The 27940-nt window shown below is 44.2% G+C and overlaps 1 protein-coding gene across 1 annotated transcript in view; it reads right to left on the bottom strand.

Moving 5' to 3' along the window:
- The window catches only part of GABRA3 (gamma-aminobutyric acid type A receptor subunit alpha3), a 139137-nt gene that overhangs the window by 10684 nt on the left and 100513 nt on the right, over positions 1-27940 (bottom strand). Inside the window, exons 5-8 of the mRNA XM_036740247.1 lie at positions 21861-21943; positions 11824-11967; positions 8893-9045; positions 2330-2541 (exon numbers count right to left, since the gene is read on the bottom strand). Of these exons, the coding sequence (XP_036596142.1) occupies positions 2330-2541; positions 8893-9045; positions 11824-11967; positions 21861-21943 (592 nt within the window). The remainder of the gene's footprint in view (positions 1-2329; positions 2542-8892; positions 9046-11823; positions 11968-21860; positions 21944-27940) is intronic.

Raw genomic sequence — 27940 nt, 5'->3', positions numbered from 1 at the left:
TATGATCTTAAGATCAAGTTAGAGCAAGAGAGGTATAACAGGGTACATACTAAGATCCTAAAATGAAGGGTAGCTAAATATTGAAACAAATGAGCTCTCGAGCTTACGAAACTTGCAGCCTGGAAGAGCTTTAAGGATAGACAAATTGTCGTTTGAGCCACTTTGGGCATAGTCCTGCCGGGAGCTTCTGAAGGCTCCTTCTATCCTTTAAGAAACCTCCATTCAGCACCCAAGATACACTGGTCACAGGCAGCCCTTAAAGTATGGTAGGCGGGCATGAAGCTACTCTGGATCCTCTCCTGTCTCACTATAAGAGCTGCTCATAATGAGTGGATGGGCGGGACGGTATGGGAGTGGGGGAGAAGCCATGCTGCTGGGAGGATAGAAAGGGTGTGGCCAAAGAGGATGGTCCAATGAGTTTAGTGGAGAGTAGTAGAGTTTAAAGGGATTTTGGAGGTTAGAGGGTCTAGTGTCCCCCTACTCCAGTTCAAGAATGGTCACAACAATGTCCCTTTGAGGTAGTCATTTAGCCTCTACTTAAACACCTCCAGTAACGTAGAGCTCATTACCTCACAAGGGAACCCAGTCCAGTTTTGAGCAGAGCCACATGTTAAATTCTTTCTAGTGAATTGCAATCTGCCTCCCATTGGGTCCTAGTTCTGGCCTCTGGAGCTACACTCAACACTTTTATTTCCTTTTTCACACGACAAATCTTCAGCTATTTGAAAGCAGCTATCATGCCCCCCACCCCTGTCCTCCCTTTCTCCATAGGCTGACCTTCCTTAGTTCCTTCAGCAGTTCTTCATATGGCATGGTTGCCAGCCCATTCACCTTCCCGGCAACCCAGCCCTGAATACACTTGTTAATGCTTCTCTTAACATGTCGTCCCCAGAAGTGAGCACAATACTTCAGATAATATTTGACAAGTGCAGAGTGCTGGAGGGCTATTATCTCCCTTGTTCTGGACACCGTGTTTCTCTTAATGCAGCCCGAGATTGCATTACGTCACACTATTGATTCACATTGAGCTAGCAGACCACTAAAAATCCCAGGTTTCTTTTTCTTTTTCAAGTATATTGTTGCTAAGCCACATCTCTGGTCTCATTGATAGGGTGATAGATTTCTGGACACAAACGTAAGACTTTATCTTCCTTAAAAAGATTTTTGTGTGTTTCAGCCTATCATTCTAGTCTGCTGATAAATGGTGGAATCTTGATTCTTATCCCTCCCACTTTCATGGCATGGCATCTCTAAGTTTGGTCGACATGCCTTCCATGTCTTTGATCAAGTCCTTAATAAAACTGTTGAACCGGATAGGACCAAGGACGGAGCCATACAGTACACCCTTAGAGATTCTTTTCCAGGGTAGTATCAATCCCTTAATCACCACTCATAGTTATTGCTCAGCTAGCTATGAATCCCCCTAACTCTACTTTAATCTAGCCCCCATTTCTCCATCTGTTCACAGGGATATGAGAGACTCTGTCATTTTTTGTGGAAATCAAGATACACCATGTTGATAGCATTGCTAGAGATTTACCAGTCTAGTAATTCTGTTAAATAAAGGAAACTTGGTTAGTTAGTATGATTTGGTCTTAGTAAATCTATGTTGGATCATAGCATCTCTGCTTTCTTAAAGGCCCTCAAACCATTTGATTAATAATCCATAATTAGAATTTGTCAGGGACTGGTGTCGAAGTTTAGTGAATTCTGAAATTCATGTTTTTTCCCTTTTTTGAACATTGAGAAATTTGCCTGTTTCCAGCCTTCTGGCCTCTGACCATGATTTCTCCAAGATGATTGACATTGGTCTTGAGGTGATGAGAACTGTGCATTGCTTGAGTTCCCTGAGATGTAATTCATCTGGGCTAGAACTCATTGAGTGACCAGCTGGTTCCTTACTATCTCCTTCCCTGTCTTGGGATTCACTCCCCACTTAGCCAGATTTATTCTACCCCTTCTGAACTGAAAGTCATGCTAGACAGAGCAAATGGAAGCAAAATCAGAGTTAAGCCATTCTATCTTCTTTCTGCCATCCATTCATCCTTTGTGTGTTTTCCCCAACATGACTGTTCTATGCTGGGGATTCACACTCCTGCCCACCAGCACTGTGGTTCTTCCAACCTTGCTCCAGCCTTTGTCCCCTCCCTTGCTCCCTCCTAGTTGCCAAGAAGCACACCAGTCAAGACCTGGATTGATGACCCCAGTGAATAGAACACAGCCTCATCCAATGCCTGCAGGCTGCATGCTGCCCACTCCTGGTCCCAATGCAGCTCACTCATGGGTTGCTTCTTAGCCCCTCCCTCTGCCCTTTTCCATAGCCACTCACCTTCTGTTCCTGAGACTCTATGACCTTCTTGCCATCCCAAGCCCAGCTCCGTTTGGTGAAGTAGTTGACAGTGGCAAATTCAATCAGCGCAGAAAACACAAAGGCATAACAGACGGCTATGAACCAGTCCATGGCCGTCGCGTACGCCACCTTAGGTAAAGAGTTTCTGGCGCTGATGCTCAGGGTGGTCATGGTGAGGACAGTGGTGACCCCTGAGGGAAGAGAAGGGAAGAATCCACTGCCATCAGAGGATGCTAAGTCTGATAAATGGGCTCACCAGTTTTACCTGGGGAAAGAGGGGCCATTTCAAAGGAAGTCATCTAAACCAGAGAGCATAGTGGAGCTGGAAGAGATCTCAAAAGTCATATTGTCTAACCTTCTACCCAGGGAGGATGCCCTCTCCAAACAAACACCATCCAGCCACTGCTCAAACATTTCTAGTGCCAGGCAGTTCATCATTTCATGAGAGAGCACAGACTACTGTTGAGCAGTTTTCATCATTAGAAAGTTCTTCCTTTCACTGAGTAGGTCTGCCTCCTTGCTACATTGGTCACAGTTCTTCCCCTCTGAGGCCCCAAAGAAAAGTCATAAGATAAGAAATTATGAGGCAGAGGGGATCTTAGATGTCTAAGCTAACCCCTTCATTTTACAAAGGAGACTGAGGGCCAGAATGGGGGTAGGCTATGTTTGGCAGTAGGTCACATAGTATAGTGACCAAGTCAGGACTAGAATCCAGTTCTCTCAAATCCCAATCGGATGCCTTTTCCATTATAACACATTTCCACTCTACTCCCTGTTCCATGGGATGTGTAATTGTCACATTTGTTCCCCTTCCCATGATAAGTCTTCTCTTTTCTAAGAGGGCTCAGCATCCCCCATTCCTTGAACCGCCCCTCATAAGGTAGTGTCCTGTTCCCCCTCCCCTGGAAATGTGTTAGCTTGTCATTAGCCTGTGTTGGTAAGCGAAATAGGCTCTTAGCACTCAGTTCAACCAAGTGCCCTTGAAGAGTTTGGCTTTTGTTTCCTTTGATTAATTCAGTGTATTTCATTGAGTCTTACTAAGTGCTAAGCCCCAGGCTCTAACCACTATTAGGTGCTAAACCTATGTGGGTGTGAACCTCCCAGGGTCCTAAGGGGAGGTGCTAACTCAAGAGCCAATCATAGCAGCCTAAGTTCTGGTCATTCAGATGATGTTTGATGATGTCTGAAATGGTATGAAAAGAGAAGACAGAGCTATTTTGCATGCAGGGCTCTCCCCCTTGGTGGCGAGGTGATGTGGAGATTCCGAGCAGCTGTAGCTAAGAGCCCTCCAGCTCATAAACCCAGATGCTGGGACTTTGTTAAACTCTGGTAACTATGTATTGGGATTTGAATCAGACAAGGTCTGTCTGTCAATGCTTGTAGTTTGTTTGTATTTTGCTTGTAAGTTCAGGGTGCTGGCTTTTTCCCCTGAACTAAGTGGATGGTATTTGTATGCTGAATTAAAGTAAACTTGTCAACCCATTAACATTGCTTTCCTTACTAGAGCAGATCAAAAGAACCTGGGCTTGGGGCAGCTAGGTGGCGCAGTCAGTAGAGCACCGACCTTGGAGTCAGGAGGATCTGAGTTTAAGTCTGGCCTCAGACACTTGACACAAGTACTAGCTGTGTGACCTTGGGCAAGTCACTTGACCCCAATTGCCCTGCCAAAAAGCAAAAAAAAAAAAAAAAAGAACCTGGGCTTTTGCAGCATGCTGGTAGCCTGCTTGTTGCTGGGCTTCTATTGGTCTTTCACCCCCACAACAGCTGCTAGCCAGATTGTTGAAACATAGCCTTCCAGAACTCACCATCCTATTATACATGTGGTATGACCAAAGCAGAATGTCATGGGTTTGTCACCGCCCACATGCTAAATGCTCCTTCCATCTTACCACAGCCCCGGCCTGCAGTACCGTGGTTGACAGCCATGCGACACTGTTGGCTCCTGTTAACCTTGAATGAATTGCTATCATATAATATATCCCCCTTTCTCACTCCTGTGCTTCTGGAGCTGATTTTATTAAAAACTCAAGTAGATGACTTTACCATTATCCCTGTTAAATTTAATCTTGTTAGTTTTGGCCCAGCACACTATCAATTTGAATCTCTGGTGGATGGCAAGTTCCACGTGAGGCAACAGTATGACATGGCAGCCAGTGGAGCTGTGTTACCAAAGGCATGAGGCCAGGACCAAGGGAGGGATTGGTCTCTGCTGTCCTCTGCCCTCAGCAGATCATCTTTGGAGCACTGAGTTTTGTCTTGGTGCCATGTTTAGGAAAGTCCTTAATAAGCCACAGAGCATCCAGAAGAGAAAAATAAGCCTAACCTTGGGGCCAGAGATGGTGCCATACAAGGAGCAGTTGAAGGAACCAGGGAACTTTATACTCTGGAGAAGAAAAAAACTCAAGAAGGACACAATAGCTATCTTTAGATATTTTCAAAATGGAAGAGGAACTAGATTTGTTTCATTTAGACCCGGGGTAATGGATGACCTTGGACAACAAGTCAGTTCATCTTTCTGGGCCTCAGTCTCCTTAGCTATAAAATGAGGCTGGACTAGAGAACCCTTCTGGCTCTATATCTAGGATCCTAACATGCAGACAGATATAACAACAACATATGAACAAACTCTCTAAGAGTCAGAGCTAGCCAAAAGTGGAAGTTTTCCACCAAGGTTAGTCTCCAAGCAGAGGCTGAATAGCCACCTGTTAGGGTGACTTCTATTCATCTGCAAGTTGGACTAGACAAAGCCACTTCTGATGTTGAGATTCTGGGTATATAGATATAGAGATTGATATACATGAGCACCAGAAGATCTTGGAGGCAACAGTGGTGCAGTGGAATCAACAGACTTGGGTTCAAATCTCTGTCATTTACTAGAAAAGGTCCTTAAACTCCAGGCTGGTGTTCTTTCCAAAGCCCTCTATTAGCCTATATGAGGAAACTAATTTCCTCATCTGTAAAGTGGGCATGAATTCCAAAACAGTTAATTGGGATTCAGTGAGAGAATGAAGAAGCTGCTTTGGAAACCATCACCACTTTCCACGTGGAAGGGAGGGTTGTTCTCCACAGGGGAAATGTGAGTTGGGAGCTGGGAGGGTGAGTAACTGGGGTGCAGCTGAGAATTGTAATTCAGGCCAAATACTTAGGGACAGAGGAGGGGGGAAGGTGTGGTTGGAGTGCCAGGAGTTGGGATGCTTTGGGGACAGAGGGAAGGAAGCAAGAACTAGAACTCAAAGAATCTCTCAGGCCCCAACTTCCTCAGCCAGGGGCTGTTTCTTGGGGGCATTGGAGCACCAGCCACAGCTTGGGGGGGGTGATTGCATAGAACAGGTTCTTCTATTTCCACCGAGGATTAACAATTTGAGACTACCCGTGTGCAGCTCCAAATTGAGTAGGACATCATCAAGGGAGCTGATTAGCAGAGACAAATTTTGAGCCATGACAGGAATCAGCCCAATAAATTAATAATATTGCTAGCGACTAATTAACACACTAAGTGAATTTGTAGCTTGGCAAGCTAAGATAATGGGCCCAATTGTTCAGCAACCCTCTGCCCACCACAGGCAGGCATGGTGTTCTTTTTTGGAGGGTGAATATTTTCTGGGCCTGTCAGGGAAATGTCCTGAGTAACCTTCTCTTCTGTGGGTGGGAAGTTTGGGGAGAGCTGTCATCTTGAGTGAGCCCTCCTGGTTAATGGTCACTTGATGGGGGAGGGGAGTTTGGGGAGAGCTGCCATGTTGCGTGAGCCCTTCTGGTTAGCAGTCACTTGGAAAAACAGCGAAGGATCCTTACAAAGCACTAGGGCTGGGGGCAGGAAAGGACATAAGAGGCCCCCCTGGGAGAGGTCTTCTTCTCCCCCTTAACCCAAGAGATGACATCAGAGCAGCAAAGCTCCTAGCCTCCAGAGACACTGCTATTCACTGAAAAATAAGAGATGAGATGGGTCAGCAATGGAGAAGATCTTGGCCACAAAGTTCTGTCAAAATTGCCTGGCCTGACCCCCTCACTTTACAGATGGAGAAACCTAAATTACCAAGAGGAGAAAATGATATTTCCAATATCAACAGAAAGTGTTAGTGGGAGATCCAGAACTTCAAGCTAGGTCTGCTGACACTGAACCTGGGGCATTTTCTGTCACTTTGCTTCCCATTGCCAAGGTTGGGTCAGGGATACCGCTTCTTGGCATCCCTGAGCATAGGACTCCATACAAACTAGATGCTATTCACCAAGAGCTCCCTCTTCTCCCCTCCTCCTCTTCTACTATCTCTTCAATGTCTCCTCTACTGTCTCCTCCTTCACCCCATCTAACCTGAGGAGGTGGTGCTTCTCCTTGCCAAGGTGAACATCTCTATATACAAGCAATCCCATTCTACTCCTTCTTCTCCAGCAGATCGGTGCCATTATCATTCCTATTCTTTCACTTATCTTTAATCTCTCCCTGTCTACTGGCTGCCTCTCTGCTGCCTACAGACTCACCCCATGTTTCCTCATTCTCAAAAAGATCATCCTTCTCATCCTCACTAGCTGTCATCCTGCTCCCTTTCCAGACAACTCTTTGAAAAAGACATCTGCAATGTACATCTCCACTTCCTTCTCTGTATCTCCTTTACCCTCTGCAATCTGCCTTCCACCTCATCATTTAACTGAAATAGCTCTCTCCCAAGTCAAGGATGACTTCTTGATCATCAAATTGAATGGCTTTTTCTCAATCCTCATCCTTCTTGATCTCTCTGCAGCCTTTGACGCTGTCACTAACCATCTTCTCCTTGATTCTCTTTTCTTAGGTTTTCATGACACTGATCTCTCCTCATTCTCTTCCTACCATCTGACTGCTCTGTCTTAGTCCCCTTTGCTGGATCTTCATCCAGGTCATACCCATCTTTATCCAGGTTATGCCCACTAATTGTGGGTTTACCTCAAAACTTTGTCCTGGCCTTTCTTTTCTTCCTCCATACAGTTTCACTTCCACGCAATCTCATCAGCTCCCGCAGATTCATTTATCATCTCTATGCAGATGATTCTCAGATCTATTTATCCAGCCCAATCCTCTCTCCTGACCTTCAGCCCCTCATTTCCAACTGCCTATTAGACATCTCAAACTGGATGTCCCATAGACATCTTAAGCTCAACACATCCAAAACTGAACTCATTATATTTTCCTAAAACCCCTCCCCCTTCCAAACTTCCCTGTTTAGGACACCACCATCCTCTCTGTCACCCAGGCTCACAAATGAGGTGACATTGTGGATTCCTCTGTCTCACACCCCATATCCGATCTGTGGCAGTCTTGTAGATTCTACCTTCACAAAATCTCTCACATATGCATCCTTCCCTCCTCTAATACTGCCACCACCCTGGTGCAGACCCTCCTCACCTCATACCAGGATGATTGCAGTAGCCTGCTTGTTGGTCTTCCTGCCTCAAGTCTCTCCCCATTCCAATCTATTCTCCACTAAGCTGTTCAATTTATCTTCTTAAAGTTCAGATTTAACCATGTCACATATGACCTCCAGGTTCAAATAGAAAATCTTCTGTTTCGTTTTTAAAGCCCGTCCTATCTTTCCAGTCTTCTTCACCTTACTTTCCTCCCCATAACCTGCAATCCATTGACACTGGCCTTCTTGCTGTCCCCTCATGTGTGACACTCCACCATCTCCTGACTCCATGCATTTTCTCTGGCTGTCCCCCATGCCTAGAAGTCTTTCTCTCTCCTCGACTCTGGCTTCCCTGCTTTCCTTCAGGTTCCAGCTAGAATTCTACATTCTCCAAGAATCCTTTACCAGCCCCCGTTAGTGCTAGTCCCTTCCCTCTGAGATTACCTCCACTCTATCCTACCTATATATCATTTGTACATAGCTGTTTGCCTATTGTCTCTGCCCCCCATTAGTCATGAGCTCCTTGAGAGCAAGGACTATAATGTGCCTTTCTCTGTACTTCAGTCCTTATCACAATGTCTGACAGACAGTAGGAGCTTAATAAATGTGTGTTTACTTGCACTGACCCAAGAAACATTTATTGATTGGCAACAGGATTGAGCAGTCAGCTCCTTGGTAGAATCCGGAGGCCAGAAAAATGAATGGAGAGGCCTCTGTTCAAGCGCTAGCTCTTCCATGAACTAGGCATGTGACCTAGAGCAAGTCACTTCTTCTCTTTGGGCTGTAGTTTCCACATCTGTAAAAAAAGAGGCCATCAAGCTAGATGGCTTCCTAGGTCCTCCCATGTCTAAAATCTCTGCCCCTATGCCCTTTTTTGCTCATTTGGCTGGAATGCTCAGCAACCCTTCACCTCTTTCTAGCACGCAAAATGCTCCCTCTCTGATGTGGGTCATCAGACAGGATTGGAAGGATGGAATCCTGAATGGACTCCAACCAAATGATTGGGAAACCTGAGGCTGCATGCAGAAAGAGCTAAGTTGCAGCCTCATAGGTGAAGATCCTCAATGCCTGGGTTCTACCCTTTACTATAATTGCTTTGCCTAGGGGTCATACCTGGGAGCACAGTGCCCTCCGCAGGGAATACTTCAACTCTTGTTCAACACTCACCAAAGACTGTACGGGCGGGGACAGACTCCCGGTTAAGCCAGAAAGAAACTTGGGACAGGATGACAGTCATGATGCAAGGCAGGTAGGTCTGTATCACAAAGTAACCGATCTTGCGTTTAAGGTGGAAGTAGGTTGTCATGACGACATATTCTCCTGGAGATAACAGATTAGGTAGAAAACAGCAACACTGTTGATATCACCATGGAGGGCAGACCTAGCTAGCTCAGGTAGCTGAGCACCCCAGGCCTTATCACCAGGTACGAAATTTCCAAATTCTCCCTCACACACATATACACATTGTGAACCATTACAGAGTTCTTTTTGCTCCAATAAACAGTGACTATTTGGCAAGTATTCATTTAAATTGATTGAAAGGGGCTATAGAACTCTCCCGGGGGATGGGGCTGAGGCGAGGAGGGACCATATCTGAGAAAGAACATAAGACTTGGCAACAGATAAGAAATAGAGGATAAGGGAGAGAGGGCAGAGTTCTGAAAGGCTCTGAGGCTGTGAACCAGACTGACTGGAATGAAAATGGCACAGTCAACAGAAGTGGAGAAGTTTAGAAAAGGGATGGATTAGGGAAGAAATAAATGATGGAATGTGTCAAGATGCCTGGTGTCTATTTTCCGGCTGACTTTGAACAAGTTGCTCTACCTCTCGTTTCCTTATCTGTAAAATTAGTATAATTATGCTTGCCCTAACCACCCTGTGTCGGCATTATGAGAAGGAAATGAAGTGACTAAAGCAAAAGCTCTTTGCAAATAAAATTCACTCTCAAAATAAGAGGACAGGGTAGGAGACAATAATTAAATCACTGAGTACCAAGAACAGTGCAACCTTTAGGGCTGTTCATTTAGTTGCATAAATATGTCCATATCTAAGTCTGAACAGAAGTCATCTTATTTCCCTCCAATCCCATTCTTCTAAATTTCCCCATTTCTGTTGAGGGACCCATCACCCTTTCAATCATCCAAGTTTGCAATGTCAGAGTCATCCTTAGCTCCTTCCTCCACCATCGAATCAATTGCCAAGTCATCAGTGTCTTCAGCATCTATCCCTAGTTCAGGCCATTAGCCTCCCTGTCCCTAGTCTCTCTCTCTTCTCCTCCAATCCCCTCCAATCCACACAGAGCAGCCATGGAATCTCCCTAAAGTACTGATCATGCTACTCCTCACTCAAAAATCTGTAGCAGCAATCTATTGGCTCTTGGATAAAACCCAGATTCCTCAACCTGGCATTGAATCTATTTCTTCCCTACCTTTCTAGACTTGTTTTATATTACTTCATTTCAAATTCTCTGTTCCAGTCAAGCTGATATGCTTGCTGTTCCCCAGACATGATGTTCCATCTCTCACCTTCATGTCTTTGCCCAGGTGAACTTCCATGCCTGGAATGCACTCCCTCCTCACCTCAGCCTCTTTGAATCCCTAGCTTCCTTCAAATAACACATTAGATTTCACATCCTCTGTGTGATAGACAAATATCCGTCCATCCATCCGTGAGGGCTTTTCTGATTTCCACCCCCCCCATTATTAATGTCTTCTCCCTCTTGAAATGACTTGTTTCATGTGCAATCATTGTATTTACTTATTTGTGTACATATTGTCCATCTTCACACACACACACACACACACACACACACACACACACCTCAGTAGCTTGTAAGCTACTTGGGGGCAGAGACTTTGTCTTCGCATCGTCAGTGCATGTCACAGCACCAGACACATAGGGAAGGCTTAACGAATACTTCTCAAATTGAATTCCCTTCAGTACCACCACACATGCATATAATAAAATAAAAGTTTGTTTCTTTCTTGCTTGTGAGTTCTCTGGAGAAGCAGACCTAGATCAGACATTCTGATGTTGAAATCTCAGACTCCCCCATGCGCCCTTGGGGGCTAGTTAAGGAGAAGATACAGGTTGTTAAAGGCAGGGTCTATTAACATCAAGCACACTGGAGGGAAAGCACTCCACAGTGAGAGGAGAGCTCCCTGGTGTCTGTCCAGGGGTAAAATATTTGTGAAATGTAATGAGGAAGAGAGAAGGGAAGAGGGATGAATATAGAAGAGCTATGGAGAAAGAGAGGGGAGGGGAGGGAAGGGAACAAAGGACCCTTGGAGCTCCCTATAACATGGGCAACTAGGTAAAAATGAAGCACTGCAGATGGAGAAAAATAATCAATATTCATTAAGTCAAAAAATATTTGCTAGAGACATGTTTTTTGTAACTAGCACAATTAGCTGAAGTAGATTCAGCAAGAATACTAGCAATGACCTCAGGCAAGCGAATCCTTTAACCTCTCAGTGTCCTGAGGTCAGGATGACATCTGCAGCTGTGGGAGCTCATGGATGGAGGAAGGCTTCAGTAAATATTACAGCCAAGCCAAGCCAACCAGAATGGGGGCTAATGAATGGGCTGCCTACTCTTCGGTTATGCTGGTAAAGCGACATGGGGGGTTCTCAAATGCTATACAGCACCACGTCCTCCCTGGGCATATATAAGAGGGCCTACTATAGAGGTTAGACTTGGTGCCATTTTAAAAAGTTGATATTTTTATTTTTCAGTATCTTGGCCAGTGAACGAAAGCACTTTAGCCAAAGTGAATGGGCACTGCTATACAATAAAGGGGACATTGCTGGACAAGCTAACGTCTGTAAAGTGGTTGCTAATACTGCATTTAAGTGAACCCCTCTATGGATACCAAAGCAAGCCAATCAGATGGAGTATCCCAGTCATGCCCTCGGCTCCAGTCTGCCTTTTGGCACAGCATGACATAACTAATGCATAGGCATCCTCAACCTTGGCAGAGTTATACAAATAGCTTCTTAATCCTTTCCAACTGCCACCCAGTTTCCTTCCTCCCAACATGGAGCACTGTAGCCTCTGTTGCCATTTGGGAGTCTGGCTGCAACCACCACCCCCTGGTACCTGTACTAGATCTGATAATCTCAGTTCCAACGACATGGCCCAGCAGGTCATACTGGTTGAGGCGAGAGCCATCCTGTGCCACTTCAACAGATTTGTTTTTTCCAAGAGTCCAGGAATAGATCACTTCAGCCTTTGTGTAGGCATCTGGAAGAGAAGGGGAGGAAGGAAAAGCAAAAGAGTCACCCTTTGACCATAAGAGATAGGAGGTTGAGGCATAATTACCATTTAATCTCTCCTACCCAAGGAGGCTCTGGACATTTCTTCAGTCTCCAAATGTCAATGTTCACATCTGGCCAGCTACCAGATGTTTAAGCTTTTCCTTCTCTTGGGTGCCAGAGGAAGGAAATATGGGCCCCCTCTCCTAGAAAACACCAGCTTTCTGATCAAAGATGTTTCACTGGTCAGTGTCTCTAAGCTCAGCACCACAAGTTTTCTCCTCTGTTCCAAAGCCCCTGCTGCACACATCAAGGAGAGAATGTGGCAATGACAGCTGAGGAAGGCAAGGGAGTGGCCCCTGTTTCCTAGCCAGGGAACCTCTTTCCAGATTGTCTGCACATCCCAGCCTTGTATGAGCTACCCACACGGGTGGGTCTAGTCTGGACATTTGTTGTTGTACAGTGCTTATGGAAGTCCTATGGGGGCTTGCTCAAAGAATCTCAGAAATGTCAGAGCTGGAAGGGACCTCAAGGGCCACCTAGCCCAAAGTGTGACTAAACAACATCCCACAAATAGTTATCCAGTGTCTCCTTGATGATCTCCAGTGAGAGGGAAGCTAGCACCTACCAAGGCAGCTCATTTTACTCAAGGATAACTCTCCTTGTTAGGAAGTTTTTCTTTATATCAAGCCTACTTTTGCCTCTGTGACTTCCATCCATTTGCTGCTGCTTCTGCCCTCTGGGGCTAGACACAACAAGCAGAATCCCTCTCCCACAGGAAAGCCCTTCAAATCGTCGAAGATAGCTACCGTGTCCTCCCTGACTCTTCCCCTCTCCATGCTAAACATCCCCAGTACCATTAATTGCTTTCCAGATACCATGATCTCCAGACCTTTCACCATCCTGGTCAGCCTCCTATGACTTCTCTCCAACTTATCCATGTCCTTTCTAAAACGTAGCACTTAGAACTGAATATAATACCTCTAGATGTGGCCTGACAGGGCAGATAATGGAAGGAATATTTCCTCCCTTGTCCTAGGCATCATGATTATCTTATTGCAGACCTAGCTTTTATAGCTTACATGTGATGCTGATTCATACTGAACCTACAATGCAACAAAAGCCCCGTATTTTCTCACAGGAACTGCCATCTAGTTACTCTTTCCCTATCTTGGATTTGTGCTGTTGATTTTTTGAACCCAAGTTTACATTTAACCCTATTGAATTTCATCCCACTAAATTCACCCCCAATGTTCTAGACTTGCTCGAGTCTTCCAGCATATTAGCTACCCCTCACAGCTTTCTGTCACCTGAAAACTGGATAAGCATCCTTCGTATTATGGCTTTATCCAAGTGAGTGATGAAAACCTTCAACAATGCAGAACCAAACACAGATACTTAGGGATTTAAGACAGACACTTCCTTGTGTGGTGGACGTTTCACCAATTCCAAATTTGCCTAATAAATATAATAAATAGTAAATATCTTTTCTCCATATTTCCACACAAACAACATTAGAGTATTTTTCCAATGATTTCCTAAAATCTAGGTAAACTATGTCTAGAGTACCCCGATCTAGTCTAATAACCCTATCAAGGGAGGAAATGAGCTTAGCCTGGCATCACCTGATTTTGAAGACATGTTACTTGCTCCTGTGATCACTACTTCCTTTTCATTTACCATCTCTTAATTTTTTTACAATTTCCCAAGAATAGAAGTCAAGCTCACAGGCTTATAGTTTATAAATTCAACTAGCTCCATTTTTGGATAACTGAGATATCTGCCCTTTGCCAATAGTGCTCTACCTCTGCCAATTTCCAGTATCTCTTAAAGATCACTTACAATGACTCAGCAATCACACCTGCCAATATGCAAGGTTGTAGTTCACTTGGGACTGGTGACCTGAACTTGTCAAGGAAAGCTAGAAGCTCTCTTACTATCTTCCTATTTATATTACTTATCCACTCCCCACTGGCCATTTTTTTCAATTCTGTCCTAATTTTGAAAAATGGGAAAATAGTGAAGAATTCAGAATATAGGCAGGAGAACTCATCTTGGATCCCTGGCAAAATTCAAGACCATGTCATTAAAGGGATGGTTAGTAAACATTTAGAAAAGGAAGCGATGATCACAGTGGTCTCACAAAATGGTTTCATCAAGAACATCTGTCCTTTGAGATGTGGACTTGGGAATGAATCATCCCCTGGAATCCAAGGAGAGGAGCACTGAAGAATGAAGGACATTGAAGCAACTCTAGGAAAAGAGGAAATAACCTGAAAAAATTTCTGAAACTCCTTGCTTGATACTTTCTCATGGTGCTTTTCATAAAGAATGCTATGCTGTTGTTAGACCCAGAACAACTACAGATGTCTCACCTCAATATCTTCCAATCTATGCCCTTTAACAGTTTCCATGTTTTTTGAATCAAAATGATCAAATCTAGCCCCGGTGTTTATTTCCATCTCCCTATTCTAAAAAAATGTGTAATTTACTACAACAACTTTTCTATACTCTCCTCTGATCTCTTTAGCGGGTCAGTGGATAGAGCACCAGGCCTGGAGTCAGGAAGACCTGAGTTTAGATCCAGCCTCAGATACTTACAACTTGTTTGACCCTGGGTAAGTCATTTAAACTCTATCTGCCTTAGTTTTCTCATGCATAAAATAGGGATAATAATAGCCCCTGCTTCCCAGGGTTGTTGTGAGAATCAAATGAGATAATAATTATAAAGTGCTTAGCACAGCGCCTGGCCCATAGTAAGTGCCACATAAATATTAGTTATTATTATTTGAATTAGCAAAAGTTTTCAGAATGCCACTGCTAAGCTCCAGGGGTTTCTATAACAACATTCAGGAATATCTAGGGATGGAATGTAACTAACAAAGGCTGGTGAGAATGTATTTGATGAGGGTTTTGTAAATCTAATCAAAAGGGCTAAAATGGATATGGGATGGAGAAAGCTGCTTGTGTTTAGCCACCAACTAGACTCCATAGAGAACAGCTATAATGATAGAAGAGGAATGGAGTTTCCCAGAAATCCACAGGAGATAAAATCCTTGAAAGCAGTCAGTAGCACATTGTACAGCTCAAGTGTCTCTGCACAAATGCCCCAACCTCAGGCAACAGGCAAAATGAACTAAAGGTCCTGACTCAAGGAGGAACTTGTTACTGGAGTGGAAATGAAGGGAATATGGGGATAAAGTGACCATTCCATCACAGATCTGTGGATGGAGGAGAGGAAAACCAGGTCTGACATTGATCCTAGATTTGGGGAGACCAGATATACAAAAGGTTCAGAGGGAAAAAATAGGTAGATTTTTGGGGACTGAAATTCAATGGGAGACGTCAAGGGATGGGATGGGAAACTTTCAAGAATGGAATTCTAAGGACGGAAAGGGAAACAATTTTGGTGAGGAAACACAACAGCAGCAATATTTAAAAAACAACTCATTTTCAGTCCCAATTTTTTCTCTCTCCCTCCCCCAACCATTACAAAAGCAAGAACTAGAATAACTTAGATTTTAAATAATAAATGTAAACTATGGAAGCAAGGGCACTTGACAGAAAATGAATATAAGAGCATGGGACAACTCTGTGCCAACAGTCAGGAGTGCTCAAGACGGGGATGAGCCAAGGCTCAAAAGCAAAACTAAGAAAAACAAAAAGGGATTTTATAAAAACTGTTGTGGGAAAATCAGAGAAGGACTAGGACAGTTGTTTTTGGTGGATGGAACAATGGTAACTGACAACAGAGATAGTAGGAGGGGTTTGCTGGTACATGTTTAACAAGTAGCTCTCTGGGGGAAAAATGTATACTTAACATACTTGGGAGCTTAATCTGCATTATTAACACTTTCCAAAGTCTAGACAATCAAGAAAACAATAAATCAAGCTCTTATTTGTTGCATTTGCTTATTTCCTAGGCAGAAATGCTTATGTTGAAAATTTAACAATTGGCTCTAATGCCCCAGTACAAGCTGGCTCCAGCATACCCCTGGATAGAAGGCAGAGATGTTCAGCTCATGTTTTCCTTTTGCACTAGTAATAATAGAAAAAACTGACTAATAGAGAATTGGCACCCAACATAAGTAAGGAAAGAGTAAGAGAGTACTTAATTGCGACATGATGAATTCAAGTCAACTGAGGCAGATAAATAAACTACATCTTCAGCTACTACAAGAATAGGCAGCTATCATTGGTGAGCCACAGGCAGTGATGTTAAAAGACAGCAGAAAATAAAAGAGGTGGCACCGGGCTGGAGGAGGGCAGTTATTATGCCATTTTTTTAAAGGAAGATAATGGAGTCTACCATTGGAGTCAGTAGGCTGCTGAACTTAACTTGGATTCTTGGCCAAATTGTAGGCTATATTATCTTCATCTAGAAAAGGAGGCAGTGATCACAGAGAGCCAGCATCATTTCTTCTAGAACAAGTCATACCATACCACTTCTAGGTGCTTCTTTGACATGATCACTCCACCAGCAGATGGGAGGGATGCTACAGGTGTAGTTCAGCTCCATTTTAGCTGAGCATTTAATAAGGTATCTCACGCTATTTTGTGGGACATATAGAGCTATAGGCTAAATAATATGTAGAGTTTGAGCATGGACATTCAACCAATTCTGATCTAAGATGCTGGGCCACATTAAGAGAAGCATAGCCTTCAGAAATCTGGAAATGACTGTCCCATTGGCTTCTGCCAATGATTCGATAGCATATAAGGAATTGTGTTCATTTCTGGACCACATCTTATAATTGACGGTGATAAACTGGAGGGTGTCTGGAGAAGGGCAACCAGGATAGTAGAGGGCTTCAAGTTTATATCATATGAATATCAGTTGAAGGAACTGGGGATGTTTAACCTGGAATGGAATAGAAGACTTGGTGGAGGAGGGGCAGGGCAGGGCCATGCTTAGCTCTGCTCAAACATTTAAAGGGTTGTCATGTGGAAAACGATTTAGTCCTATTCTGCTTGGCCCCAGAAGGAAGAACTAGGAGCAATGGGGGGAGGAGGAAGGTGCAAAGAAGTCCATCTAGGATGAATGGCAAGAAAAACTTCATAATGATTGGAGCTAATGGAACAGGCCACCAGGGAAGTGACGAATTTCCACTCATTGGAGCTCTCCAAGAAAACGCTGGACGACTACTTATCAGGCATAAGGTAGCCCTTAGCCTCTGAGATCTCTTCCAACTCTAAAATTATGTGAGCCAAGAGAGTGGACCTTGGGGCAAAACCCAGGTCTAGAGACCCCCTTTTATCACAGCTTGGTGATATATGGCTTTCTCCTTCTCCCTACCTCCTGTCCCCAACAGCCCTGCAGACACAGCTTACTGCAGTTAGTGCCATCCAATAGACTGATATGTGGGGACAGCATGTTAATCTCTCTGGGCCTCAGTTACCCTATGTGAAAAATGAGAGTGTGAGACTAGATGAGCTCTAAGGTCTCTAACTGGATAGCTATATGGTCCCACCTCCTGGCACATACCCTGGGGAAAAGTATGGCAAAGGTGTTGGTGGTACCATGTGTCATTCCTATGTTGAATCAAGACTGAAAATGTTTGAGCCTAGATTTGAAGCTCATGCTGTCAAGGCTTCTCCAGAGATGCTTTAGCACTCTCAATCTCCTTTTTTTCCTGGTCACTGGGGTATGCATGAATAACTGACCACAATCTCATGTCAAGAAGTGCTCATTAATGGTTCCCCTTGGTTTTTAAAGGGGAGAAATAAGTCCTGGGGAGGTACAGGCCAAGGCCAAGGCCCAGGAGCTGAACCAGAAAGTCTAGGCAGAACCTCTCCCTGTTGTACTGTTCCTGTCCCGAGCTTAGCCATATCCCTCTGGGAGCAAGATACAAAGGCAAACCAAGCCTTGACTTTTCCATCCGGAGTCAACTGACCTTAAGCTTCTTCCTCTGGGGGGAGTCCACTAGCTCCATCTCCCAGGTCCTGGGAGCCCTGTCAATGACCTCCCAAAGGAGGCTGCAAAAAGCCATCTGGCACACTGTGGTGGAGGCTCAGAGTATAAGGGGTACCTTTAGGTGGTAGCCAGTGTTACCTATCCTCCCTGTTTTCACATGGATCCCATGATGCACTTGCCTCTGTGGCTAGCCAAACCCATCCTTATTTTCAATGAACCAGGAAGAATACATTAAAACCCCGCCAACTCTCCCAACTGGAGGAAAGTTCTATATCATATATAATTCCTGTTCACACCTTCAATATTCCAAACAAACTGGCCTAGTTGGTGCTCTCCATAGATGACATCCCATTTCCTGCTTCTGGGCCTTTGCACAGACTGTCCCCTCTATCAGGAATGCCATCACTCCTCACCTCCACCTCAGAGCCTCTCTAGCTCCCTTCAAGGCTCAGCTCAAGTGCCAGCCTTTCCTGCTTGCCTTCTATTAGTCCCCCCCCAATTATTTTGTATATACTTTGTGTTAATTCATCTGTGCATGTGTTGCCCCACTACCCCCAGTAAAATGTATGTTCTTTGAGGACAAAAACATTTTGGTTTTTGTCTCCATCCCCAGTCACTAGCGTAGTGCCAGACACGTTGAAGTTACTTGCCATTGATAAATGCTTGTCAAATTGAGTTGATGGCCTCTAATTCATGACACTATCTTGTAACTAATTTTATATGACCCTGGCCCAAGAGCATGGTGCTCCAAGATGGCTTCAAGCACCTAATCAGTGTGCTTTTTTGTGGCTCAGCATGACCAGGTAAAAAGAGCAAAGGGCTTAGACTCCTGACATAGTTTTCATCTGGGCTCCATCCCTTCCATCCCCATGATCTGGCCAAGTCCTTTAACCTTGTGGAGCTTCACTTGCCTCATCTCTAAAATGGGAACAAAAATGCTGTTTGCCCTACCTCCCTCACGAAGCTTTTGAGTGGAGGGATCAAATAAGATTGTGTCTGTGAACCAATCTGGTTACTGAATTGTTCATATTATGAGCATTGTAGAGCAAGGCTTCTTAAACTTTTTCCACTCATGACCCCACAGTTTAAGAAGTGCTACTCTAGAGCTCTAAGGGATCTCAGAGGCTATCTGGTCCAGCACCCTCATTTGAGTTACTTGCCAAAGTCTTGTGGAGAGTGAATGGAAGAGCTGAGGTGTGAACCCAGATGCTCCCTCCCCCACCCCCCAACACAAACACGAGCCATCTCTGCCACTCCCGTTATGGCCAGTGCTCTGAGTAGTGGGTCTCAGTGCCCTTTACAGGAATTCTTCAGTACTGCTGAAGTAGTCCAGTGGAAACTCTCCTAAGGGGAGCTCTAAAGCCCTCACTCTTGGACATTCTCAAGAGCATGGTATTTGCAAGGAATGGAGGAAAACTTTTCTCCATTTATAGATTCTCCATGCCCCTATTCTCAAAGCTGCTTTGCTTTTCCCCAGCTGAGGTCCTGTTTTTTCTGAGCTACATGGGCTCACTGAGCAAAAATCTGGGAACTTCCAGCTATTTGCACTGTCCCTCTACCCCAAAAGAGCAGCATTTCAGTAGGGGAGGGGCTGCCCAACAGTGGACTGAAGTAAACAATGACTCCACCCTTCCCAAAGACCCTACTTAAGAGTCTCCCCGCCCCACCACTGGAACCTCACCAGGGTCAATACAAGCTCTTCTCTGGGGACACAAACCCCTCCTGGAAGGGTTGAAACTCTTGGCCATTCATGCTTAAACTAGTCATAAACTAGTAGTTAAAGTGTTGCAAGAACCGAATTTATAAAGTGCTTTCTGCAGTGCCCAACACATAGTAGGTGCTATATAAATACTTATTTCCTTCCTTCTGTCATATGGCTATTACCATCCTTTCCAGTCTTTGGTCATACTGTTCCTCCTTCACACATTCAAATGTTCCAGCCAAACTGGGCTGTTTCCTGTTGGCCATATGCAACATTCTATTTCCCATTTCCATGCCATTGTATAAGAGGTCCCCCAAGTCTAGACTGAACTCTTCTCTTCTTCTTCTTGAAATACCTAGTCTTCCTTCTAAACACAGGTCAAGTGTCAAGTCCTCCCCAAGTGCTTCCCTGATATTCCTACTTGCTGACCTTTCTATCCCCTGAATTACTTGGTGTTACTTTTTCCCTTCAAAGCTCAGGCTCTCCCTTCCCCCCTCTCACAATTCAATCTCAATAACTAATTCGCCTTGAATTATTCTGGGCTTGTTATGTCTAGAGGAACTTGCCCCCCATCAGCCTGACCAAATCTGAAACCTTCCAAACAATAGGGACAAGTTTGGCAAAAGCTTTCATCTCACCTTACATGAAGTAAAGCTGTCCAGGAAAGTAGGTATGAGGTGGACTCTGAAAACCTGAATCCAAGTCCTAACTAACTTTCCTGCTTACTTACTATATGATCTTAGCTAAGTCATTCACCTTCACTTTTCTCATCTGTAAAATGGAAGAATGATTTTTGCACTGTCTGCCTCTAAGTTGAGGCCTCCCCAGTTGGCTTTTCTCTCTCTGCCATCCCACAGGGCAGTGCTTGCCTTACTCTCTAGGGCATATGTGGATACCATGTGGGTGATCAGATATATAGTAGGGAAAACCCAGGTTTTAGAGTTAGGAGACTCTGGTTCAAATCCTGCTCTGGAATTAGCTCACTGTGTGACCTCGGGCAAATCACCTCAATTCTCCAAGTCGTTTTCCTACTTGTAAAACGTAGGAGTTGAACTACATCAGAGGTTCTTAACCTGGGGTCCATGGACCTGGGGGTTCATAAATAAATTTTGGCGGAGATGTAAACTTGGATGGGAAAAAAATCCATCTTAATTTTTGCTAACCTCCCACAGAAATTTACAGGGGTGGGGGTGGGAACTGGCTTCACCAGACACTGTCCAAGAAGCCCAGGGTACAATGAAGGTGAAGCAGTCCTGTTCTGAATGATCTCAGTAGTCCCTTAGACTTCCAAATTCTCTGATTCTAAAATGGCACCAGCCACTGCATCTCCCTGGCTGCCAGTATATTGGGGTTTCAACTCATGAGTGCTAACAAGCTGGAAGGAGGAACAATCAAAGGGGTCAATATTACTCAGGGGCCTGGGGATGGGGTGGGTGGAGCACAGGACAGAGCAGGAAGGGGAGACATACTATCTGAGACACTCTTCTTTTCCAGTGTTTGGCTTTTCCCCAAGGTATCATTGCTATTCATGAGAAGAGTATGAGGGCCTCATGCCTGGGGAGAAATGGGGGAAGTGGCTCCAACCCTTCATCTGTTGAATCAGTGAGTTGGACCACGCAGGGTCCTGGCCAGAAGGGACTTTAGAGGTCATCCAGTTCATCCCTTTTATTTGATCGCCAAGGTGCGTTCCAGCTCCAATGCTCTTGCTTCCATGAGCCAGGCCACTGGCTCCTTACATGTAGGATCATGCCAAAAGCCTAACCTAATAACCAGTGGAGAAGGCCACCAGGAAAGAGAAGCATTTACTTTCTGCTCTGGATGGTTGATGAAAAGTAGAGCTTGATTTTGCCCTTTGGGCTCAAGCCATCGATTGGGTCCAGGTCCTGGTATTCAGGCCCAGTCCCTTTCCAAGAAGATGCCCACTCCTCTTCCATGGGCGCATCCCCCACCCAGCACTTGAATTCCACTCCCCTGATCTTGTCCCATCTACATTGGAATAAATAGAAATAGAAAGATTCTGGTTTTCTGCAAAGATTTTACATACTAGGAGACCAGGATAGGATTGAGCTTGAAGCCAATTTTTAGTTCCTGACCAGTCAGTATCCCACTATTCCCCTGATGCTCAGATCATCATAACAGTTACCTGTGGGTACATGTTAAACAATGAGCAAAAGTGCTTGGGATAAACTCTGGGGCCCCAGTCTCTGGGATCGTTGGCTCCCACTGAGAAGGCCACAGGGCCACTGAACAATGAGAGCAGACTTACAGCTTCCAAACTTCAATGGGCAGGCATGCACATCCATGGGGAAGTCTTCCAAGTGCATGGGACATTCAGCATGAATGGTCAACCTGGAAGACACAAAACAAAGCAATGAACTACTTAAGCTTCAGTACCCCAGGATTTAGGTCATCTGCAAAGAAGGACTCTTATAAGGAAGCTTGTTAGATGCTCTAACTAGCTCCCCAGCTCCATCTCTGCAGAGCTCTGAATTGGAGATTCTCACTGTTGACAGTGTCCCTTCTGGAAGGGCAGTAGACTGGATGAGAGCCCTGGCCATGTTCTGCTTTTTATAATGCAGGCTTGCCCCTTACTCTACCATCTTGGAAAGATAGGAGGGAAACATGCACAAGGTTCACAGCCATGCAAATGAAAAGAAGTCAGACTCTGAGTAAGTAGGAAAACATATGGGACCTTCCTCCTCTAGGCAGAGAGGTGAGGGATGTTTAAGGCAGAATGCTTCATACATTGGAAGACACAGTAACTGGATTGGGTGTTTTTGCTTGGTTTTCTTTGTTAGAAGGTGGATTCAATATCAAGGGAAGAGGGGAAGCTGGAAATGACTGTAATAAAAGCAAAGGGTACCAACAAAACGTATTTAAAAGAAAACAAAAACATAAAGCTCTTCTTGGGTTCCCTCCCTTAGCGACTGCAGAGCAAGCTGAGAACAAACTTCCTGGCCAGCCTACTGCAGCAGGCCGGTGACTCACCACCTTCCTGCTCAGTTTAATTCTTTCCGAAATGGGGCTAATAACACTGATGCTTCTCAGCAGGCTGTCTTTTGAGTTAACTAATTAATGATTGGGGTAGGGAGAGGGAGAGGGATTGGAAGGGATGAATATCTTTACTCTGATAATGAAAGATCACTTAAGATGCCTCCAATGGGGATGTGCTACTGCCCACAGCAACTGGCTTCTCCATGGGGCGGGGGGGAGGAGAAGAGCCACTGTTCTTAGAGAATATAAATGAAATGTGTCTGTGTGTGTGCTGGGAGGAGAAAGGGGTTGGCAAGAAAATGCGATTCTACATAGTATCTGGGAATAGAGGGGATCTCAAGCTCCAGAAACCCGTGCTAGAGAGAACCCTGAATCTGGAGCCAACTGTTAGGAGTTTGACTCTGAGTTGGGCTATTTTGTATGACCTTGGGCAAATGACTTCCAATCTCTGGGCATTACGGTTCTTCTGCTATCAAACGGGGCCCAGTGATTACTAATGTCCTATCTATGGTCCTGCTGCCATCAGTGGCCATCCAAGGTGGGCTCCCAGATTCATGAGATCACAGATCTGGAGCTGGAAAGGACCTTTGAGGTCCCAGATGAGGACACTGAGGTCTAAGAGGTTGTGCCTTGAACAAGGCCATGCAGGTAGAAAGAGACAGGCAGATTCCCTGACTCAAGTCAGCACCCTTTCCATCATACCACACTATTGCCCCAGAGCAGGAATGTACTTAAGGTTATGACTTTGACTATCCCCAAACCCAGGTGGAATCCCAGGCTCTGCCATTCCCTATCTATGGAACATTGCATTCACTCTCTGGGACTCATTTTCCCCATCCATGAAATGAGTGAGTTGGACTAGGTGGCCTCTAAGGTCTCTCTAAATCTATGATCTTCTGATCCCACAATCCATGATTTCATCACAATGGGGCAAAACTCATCAGTACCTCAATGGGATAGTTCTCATGGGTTGCTATGCTCTTCCCTCTCCCCAAATGCATCTGACCAGCTGCCTGGTGCTGAGCATCTTCATACATAACTAGGTGGGTCCTTGGATGACAGATACACAGTCCATCACCAGGCTTGTATTCAAAGCCTTCCCAGCTTGGTAGGACTTAGCAGAGCTTGCTTTCTCCCAGGATAGACTTCGAGAACCAAGAACTGCTATGTTGAGTCCCCAGAGGAAGGCTCCTTTAAAAGACCCATCCACAGGAAGCAATAGTGAATAATAGAAGGCAATATAATACCAAAAGCTAATTATTCTCTCATAGCATAGATGAGGAAACTCTCACCTAGTATTACACAATGGTGGAGTCAGGCCTTGGACTCTGGTTTTCTGAGTCCACATCAAACTGCTTTCCTTGATAGCATATCTCAGCCCTCTAAGTGCTTTATCATTCAGGAAAGGGTGCGGCAGGAAGAAAAGTAAAGTGTTCATGGGACTCAACAAAATAAATGATTGTGGAAAATAAGGTTGCCTAGAGATGGTGGGACTTTGAGGGTCAAACAGAAGTTTGGGCTAGATGTGCTAAGTGGCAGGTGATCATCCACGGTCTGTGTATCTGTGGTCTTGCCCTTCCCACTAGCTTCTTCCTTGTTAAAGCCCCAAGACTCCTCCAAGTACAGAGAGGTAAGGAAGGATTCATTTAGAAGGGATCAGTAGCTTCCATTGTTGAAAAAAATTAAATACACACACACACATACACACACACACACACACACCTGGGGTGATGGGAACCAATTCCTGAAACATTTAAGATCTTCAGGAGAAATGCCACTAGACATCAGGGTTTAATCAGAGGAATGCAAATTGTCCTAAAAGACCTATGGAGTTTCAATCATAAATGTGGCATAGAGAGTTTAAAAATCTATAATGAAAAAAACCCAGAGTCATGACTAGCAATTTTTATGCCTGAGGCAAGTGGTTCCAAATACATTGAGGCCTGGAAAGTAGTTTGGCAGAAGTGAGGCTTAGGACGGCACCTTGTATCATACATCCACACCAAGTACAGAGAAAATCCATGATCTGAATGATAAAGGTCATACAATAATAAAATTAAAAGGTCATAGAATAAGACAATGAGATCAGATACCTTTCAGACTGGAGGTACAGGTTATCAAAAAAAGAAAAGAGATCATTTCCATCACGTGACATTGAAAAGCTCTTGTACTAATAAAATCAATGCAACCACTAATAAAACTAATGATGCAACATACTAATAAACCAACTACTAATAACAAGTAATGATGCAAAATACTGATAACATCAATAAGAGGGAAGCTATCAAATGGGGGAAAAAATCTGAGTCAATCAATAAGCCTTTATTAAACACATGTGCCAGGCACTGAGCTAATTGCTGGGGATGTTGTTGTTTGGTTGTTTCAGTTGTGAGCTGAACACTTTGACCCCATTTGGGATCAAAGATACTGGAATGACTGGCTATTTCCTTCTCCATCTCATTGAGCAGATGAGGAAACTGAGGTAAACAGGGTTAAGTGACTTGTCTAGGGTCACACAGCTAGTAAGTGTCTGAGGATGCATTTGATCTTGGGTCTCCAGGCCTAGTACTCTATCCACTGTGCCACCTAGCTACTCCAATTGCTGGGGATACAAAGAAATACATCTGATCAGGGTCTGATTGAAAGCTATATAGGGAATTAACACAAAAACATGAGACTAAGTGCAATTTGTCCAACAGATAAGTGATCAAAAGATATGAAAAACATCTTTCAGAAAAGGAATTGTAAATAACAATCATAAGGAAGACTGCTCCAAATCTCTAATAATAAGAGAAATTCAAATCAAGGATGTCAAAGGTAGATAGATGAGTCCCATATACACCAAGATATTCACTGCAGCTCTCTTTGTGGCAGCAGAGAACTGAAAATGAAGTAAAGTTCTGTTAATTGGAGAATGGAAGGAAGGAAACAAATATTTTTCAAGTGCCTACTATGCGCCATTCACTGTGCTAAGCACTTTACAAATATTATCTCATTTGATCTTCACAGCAACCCTGAGAGGTAGGGGCTATTATTATCCCCATTGTACAGACGAGGAAATGGAAGCAGTCAGAAGTTAAGTGACTTGTCCAGGGTTACGCAGCGAATAAGTGTTTGGGGTTGAATTTTAACTCAGGTCTTCCTGACTCCGGGCCCAGAGTTCTATCCAATTTGTAGCCTAGCTATCTATAATGGCTAAATAAATTATGGCACATGAACGTAATGGAATATTACTGTGCTGGAAGAAATGGTGAGCATGATGAATGAAAGGAAGTGAAGTGAGCAGAACCAGTAAAGTAATATACACGATGACTATGGAGTAATATTCACAATGTACATTACAGTTATATACACAATGACTATAGTACTGCACTTGGAAAAACTAAAAATGACAAAAACTGTCCAACTAAATGGTGTTGCCAACTCAGTCCCAAGGATGTGATATGAGTCCACCTCTTGCAGAAGTAGGGGACCTTTGGGGGTGGGGGAGCCTGTATGTGTCAAGCTTTTCTCTTTAATTTTGTGGAATGTTTGTTTCTTTCTTCCTTTTTCATCCTTCATTATAATGGATAGCCTTCTGGGAAGAGGAGGAACATAGTGGGGAATATAAGCAATCTAAAACCAAGCGATAACAATAAAATTTATTTAAAGAAACGAATTGTAAACTGTCAACAACCATATGAAAGATGGCTCCAAAACACTCATAATAAGAGAAATGCAAATCAAAACAACTCCAAGGCTTCACCTCACACCTAGCAAATTGGCAAAGATGACAAGAGATGTAATTAGTCCATGTCGGAGGGACTGAAGAATGACAAGCACGCTAATATACTATTAGTGGAGCTGTGATGTGCTCCAACCATTCTGGAAAGCAATTTGAAAATATGCTTGAAAATGTCCATATTCTTTGACCCAGACAGCCCACTGCTAGACATCTACCCCCAGGAGGGCAAAGACAGAAAGAAAGGTCCCATTTATGCCCAAATATGCATAGAAGCTTATGGTAGTAGCAAAGAACTGGAAACAAGATTGACAGTGGAAGAGAAAGCTGTCATTTGGTCGCTACTTATTTTAATTAATTATTCTTGCTAACTAGGCGCTAAGCTCAGTTTCTTTGCTCTTCTAAGACCAAAGGTGCTGTCAGAGCCCCCCATAAATTCCACCACCATGGGAAAAGTCACAATAGTCCCACTCTAGTTATGGCTCTGGTGAAAGACAAGCCCAGGATCAGAACATCACATCTGCTACACGCCTCATAAAAGGGTTAAGGGTATTCATGCCACAAACATGCCTGGACATGGACTTCAAGTCCACCATTTCCCTTTTGATTCATCTCCTTGGCTGTTTTAACCAGCTATTTCTGTGACTCGATTCAGTCATTTCACTGTTGATCCAGAGCAGGGTCCGTCCACAAACCTGCTTGTTGAGTTTCAGCCAGTCAGTCCATCAACAACCACTTGAGTATCTACTCTATGCAAGACATTGGAGGACACCAAGAAATAGTGAACCAAGCTTCTGCCCCCAAGAGCTTTGTCTAGCTAGAGAGAGAAGGCTCACATACTCAAAAAGATAGTGAAACACTTTTGTTGTTCAGTCATTTTCAACTCTTAGTCACCTCCATGTGGAGTTTTCTTGGCAAAGATACTGGAGTGGCTTGCCATTTCCTTCTCCAGCTCATTTTACAGATGAGGTACTGAGGCAAACAGGGTTAAGTGACTTGCGCAGGGTCACATAGCTGGTACGTGTCTGAGACCAGATTTGAACTCAGGAAAACGAGTCTTCCTGACTCCAGGCCTGGTACTCTATCTGCTAGATACTAGACACTATCCATTAGCTGTTCCTAATAAAATATATAAGACATCAAATGTTTCTAAAAGGATGTTCCAGGCAATAGGTACTTTATTATCAGAAGAATCATGGCAACAGAAGATTTTGAGCTGGTTCCAGCTCATGGCTCAACTAATCTAACTGACTCATTTTACAGAGATGATTTAGGAAGGCTTCACGGCAGAGGTGAGATGTGACCCATACCTTGAAGGATGGACTGGATTGGGATAAGCAGAGAAGAGGAAGAATGGCATTCCAGACAGGAAGAACAGACTGACAAAGGGCAGAGATAGGAGACAACATATGACACGTGCAAGGAAACAGGGCTGGCTCGAGTGCAAGGGGCCAGGGGTAAGGTGGGAGATGGAGGTTGGTTGTGGAATCCTTGAATGGTAAGCTGAGGAATTTGGACCTTCTCCTGTAGGCCACAGGCAGCCATTGATGGTTCCTAAGCAAGGGAGGGCTATGGTAGAAATGGTTGTTTGGAAATCACTTGCTACCAGATGTGATTTGCAGCAAGAAGCA

This window comes from Trichosurus vulpecula, chromosome X (assembly GCF_011100635.1).
Source record: "Trichosurus vulpecula isolate mTriVul1 chromosome X, mTriVul1.pri, whole genome shotgun sequence".
Classification (NCBI taxonomy): Eukaryota; Metazoa; Chordata; class Mammalia; order Diprotodontia; family Phalangeridae; genus Trichosurus; species Trichosurus vulpecula.
This window is presented reverse-complemented; position numbering and strand designations above follow the sequence as displayed.